Source organism: Limulus polyphemus, unplaced genomic scaffold (genome assembly GCF_000517525.1).
Source record: "Limulus polyphemus unplaced genomic scaffold, Limulus_polyphemus-2.1.2 Scaffold9369, whole genome shotgun sequence".
Classification (NCBI taxonomy): Eukaryota; Metazoa; Arthropoda; class Merostomata; order Xiphosura; family Limulidae; genus Limulus; species Limulus polyphemus.
The window spans coordinates 1-4,666 of NW_013674979.1; the positions used below are offsets into that span (position 1 = coordinate 1).

Below are 4,666 nucleotides of genomic sequence, written 5' to 3' on the forward strand. Positions count from 1 at the left end.
AAAACACTCTCAAACAATTTGAACCAGATCATATAAATATGCAATAAGAGGAATATGACTGCTTCTTGTGAGAAGGTTATAAGTTCATAACAGGTCTCAGGTTGACCATGATAACGTCATGTTATAGATTTTTCAATGCAATATTAAGAAGGCAAAAGGGATGGTTTGTCCATGTTACAAAAAGCAAACTTATCAATTTTTTTTTATTTCCTGAGATGATTCATCATGTCAATAAGATAATATTAACCAAAACAGGTCTAGTTTTGAATATTTATAGAATTCAATTTACAAGTGACACCATGGAAGACTATGTCTTTCAAATTGTAACAGTAAACGTGCGATAATCTAATTCATTCATAATGTATGCTCAAGAATCAGAAAATAAGAGTTATCGAAATATTAAAAAAAGGCTGACTAGAAATTAAATATAGACTAATCATATATTAAAATACTTAGAAGGTTCAAATGTCTAAAATATAATGAACTTCAAGGTGCTAAAAATTTAGTTACAGTGAATATTGTGGAATATTTCGACGTTTTGCTAAGTAAACTAAAGGGAGAATCTTTATTAAGATAAGAATCATTTAGGATCAAAACTAGGAAAGAAGTATATACATTCAAAGTTGGCTGAGAAACAGAATGAAACTGGCTACACAGCTAAACATCCTTAAGGTAAAAACTTGTTACAACTCCAGATCTACAAAGAAAACGGCCATTATGTCATATAGCTAAAGAATACTCTCCATAACAAAATAGGGGTGAAGACTGATTCATTGATTGTTTGAAGCAACATTAGGCTGTCTTCTGTGTTCATCAAGTATCGTTTTAAGTCGTTAACTTACCGCTGTCTCATTGTGAATATCGAATAAGAATTACAACTTCCAATATTATTTATAATGACGGGAAGACTATAAAGTAGGATTGAACATTCATTATATTAACACCTACACATCTCAACCATTAAAATTATGAAAAAGTGTGGTCATTCTAAAATCTGGAACACCAAAATTCAGAATTTAAATTTACATCTGTTGCTACTTTCATGCCAAATCAATCTGGAGTTTTAAAGTTAACTGAAATTCTGATCATTCCACATCCCAACCACGTACATGAATCCATAGATTCTCAACTTTGAACATCCAACAAGACTATCTAAAAATTCGCATTTATCTACACACACAAAACGTCAACTATATATAGATGTGATATGATCGTCGTAGTTGAAACAACAAACAAGCAGACATTCAAGGAAATAGTTTTCGTCACATTACCGTAACACAGTAGATGTCATCAACATAGTTTTTTTTTCCTATTAACAACATATGGAAGTACAATACCATCAGCAAAGATATAATATGAAAAATATTTTGCTGTTTACAACAGTATAGTACTAAAACAAAATTTGCTTTGGAAAGAATTACTAAACATTTAATAATATAACAATGAATATCAAAACTGGATGACTAGAAAAAGTAACTGAATATAAGACAATGTAGAAACGTGTTGGTTCTACTTTCCGAACCCGACAGCTGAAGAACATTGATAATGTTGATTATGGTGATTTTTTCCCTCTTATTGATGTAAAGAAAGGCTGTTTTAGAAGCATTTTAATATTTTGATCAACACTATTAGAATTTTAATTCATATAAAAATAAATATCCTAATAAAGCCAGCGATTCAATTACAGCAGGAATGTTGTAAATGTTAAAATATGTCGGTCTTGTTCAATTCGACATATTGCTGAAATTGTCAGTGTCGACAAGTAGCAGTACGATAATTGTCTATCGTTATTTAATTTCAGTTATTTCACATTGCTTTTACATTTATAGTATACTTAGGTAAGTATATGTTATTTAAATGAATGTGTTTGCATTACTTAATACAATGCATACGTAGAAGTGAGTTTTATCCTTTGTATAAACATGCCGATGATTTTTTTTTTCAAATAAAACTAATACATAACACTAATCTAAGTTTTAAGTATGTGTGCAATGTTTGCTCTATTTGGACCGTGAATATTTGTCTTTTCTTTCCCAAATATTAATACTGCTGGAATATTGGTTGATAACAATTAATCAGAAAATAAAATATTGAACTAACAAATAACACGTACTAAATAAAAACGTCTTCACAAAATATGTAGGTCTTGCCAAGATAGAGAAAGTGTTTGATATAATATAAATAAAAGGAAACCAATTCTACACAGAACTAGATATACGTACTCAGGACCTACTTAGTTTCAAACGATGTAACTAGTGTATAAATAACACTACTGAATTACCTGATCCAAATTCACTAACAACATTATAAAATCCCTTTTCTTTCACATCCTATTGTCTTTTGTGCTGGGTGATAATGTAAACATTGTGGAAAGCTGTAAGTTGGACAACAGTCGTCTCCTTGTGGAACACCTAAGTCGCCAAATGAAACAACTTCATAGCTACGAGTACTAGAACATTTCTAAAACTGCAGAGCTAACTTTAAACCTGTTTCTTATTTCATGTCTGAAGACGTCCATATATAGTCAAGTAAAGTAAGAAAGGAGAAATTTCTTGAACATATATTTAAATAAAACAAAAAAGAAAGAATTGTTTGAACATGTCTTTGATAGCTCGATAATATTTTATTGGCCCTTAATTTACAATAAATTATTTCGTTGATTAACAGAGAAATATAGCAGAAAATATTTGATGTTTTAAAATTTCTAAAATTAAAAGGAAAACTACACATAAAGTATCTGACGTTAACTCTATTAACAACAATTACTAGAAACACCATTTATCATACTAGTTTAAAGAATATGTTTTCCACATAGAAAACAGTGTTGGTTTTTAATATCATAGAGAATAAAGCAATATGTACTCGATCATAAGTTGACCTCGACAATTTATAGAAACAATATCATAATTTACATTGTTACGTAAATAAAAACAAGTTATTAAACTCCAAAACTTGATTCTCATAGATGTTCTTCATATTGTAGTTTTTAGTCCTTCTTCAATTAATGACTACAGCTCACACGAATCAGTTGCTTCTTGAAACATGTCATTTTTCGTGTTTTCTTTATAGTTTACTGATTGGCTCATGCCTTCAGTCACATCCTCGGACATGCTTTTCTTATCGTGCACTGCACTCGGACATGAAATAAAAATAGCCATGATAATTAGCACAGCCCCAACAACACTAACGACTCGAATGGAATAGTCCTGAGTAAAGAGTTGAAGGATATAACCAAACACAATGATAGAAGAAAGAGCTACACTACCTGGACCAGCTTCAACAAGTTGAAATCCTCGTGTGATAGCAAGTACATTCAACAACCCACCCAATCCTATAGCAGAGATGTACAAATTGGTCCAGGAACAATCTGCAAACCCTAACACAGGAAGACGTTTATCGCTTATTAAACTCAAACCCCACAAGAAAATCATATTTATCGTTAGAATTGTTGTAAGGAAAAGATGATTAACGTTACCTAAAAAGTTATTAAAGTTGTAAGACAACGAATCCAGAATAGAGGCAGCTATTGCTGCAGCAATTCCTTTGTAACTCAGGGAAAGATGTTTTTCTGATGCAAATAAAAAACTTGGATGAGAAATAATGGCCACTCCAAAAATACAAAGGAAGCTGGAAACAAAATTCTGCCATTTACACGGACGTTTGAATATGAAAACGGAAAAAACACTGGCAAAAACTGAATTTGTAGAATAAATGGAAGTTGCGTCGCCAACAGGAAGAAGAGTGTAGGAATAATACAGAAGAGTATCTCCTAACGCTCCAGTAAGACAACAGAGAGTGATGAACAGATTCGTTTTTCGCTCGTAGTTGAACTTAATATTTTGTAGGATGATCAGAGGTAAAGTAATAAGTATACGGACTACTTGAGATAAGCCCACAACGTCCATAAATATCCTGTCTTTGGCCAACTGGACGAATACTCCAACGACGGCTAAGAAAAAGCCAGCAGAAACAATCATGCCAATTCCATAATATGGTCGTTCACTGTCCATTTCGATGACACCTTGGAAAATAAAACACAAAATAATAATGTTATCCTATAACCTCCGTTTATTACATTCACACTTTGGTTAAGGTTTCGTTGAAAGAATCCAGTGAAAAAAGAAAGCATGATAGAACTGGATAAAGAACATTTTATTGATTTACAATAAAGATAGAAAGATTTCTTTTCAGATTTCATGTTTATTTATACTTTAGCATCATGACTGTTCCATTTTTTAATATTATGAACCACTTATTAGGGATAAAGAAAAGTCGAAATGTATCATTTGCATAAATTACTAACGTTTTCAAAATTCTTAACAAAGTATAACGTAAAGGTTAAAAAATTATAATAAAAATTCATTTTAACATCAAATTACATGTACACAACTTCTCTAAACAGAAACATCAATAAATTTAAAATATTACTTTCCGTACAATATATATATGTATGTATATGTATATATGTGTGTATGTCTGTATATGTATGTATATATGTGAACCGTACAAAATATCTTCAGATTGGAATCTATTTCACAACAGAATTCGTACACTCCGACAAACATTCATCAATAATGGATATAGTAATAACACTTTCGCCAAGACAGTGCAGCGATACCTGGACAGCCGCCAAAAAACACCACTAACGACAACTCCACGGAACAAG

At 31.3% G+C, this 4,666-nt stretch overlaps 1 protein-coding gene across 1 annotated transcript; it reads right to left on the reverse strand.

Annotated features, from left to right (window-relative positions):
• Positions 1-3,008: 3,008 nt before the first annotated feature.
• Positions 3,009-4,010, reverse strand: LOC106475892 (solute carrier family 35 member G1-like). The gene has a single exon (XM_013936567.1). The coding sequence runs from the start codon at positions 4,008-4,010 to the stop codon at positions 3,009-3,011; it is 1,002 nt and encodes a 333-aa protein (XP_013792021.1).
• Positions 4,011-4,666: the final 656 nt, after the last annotated feature.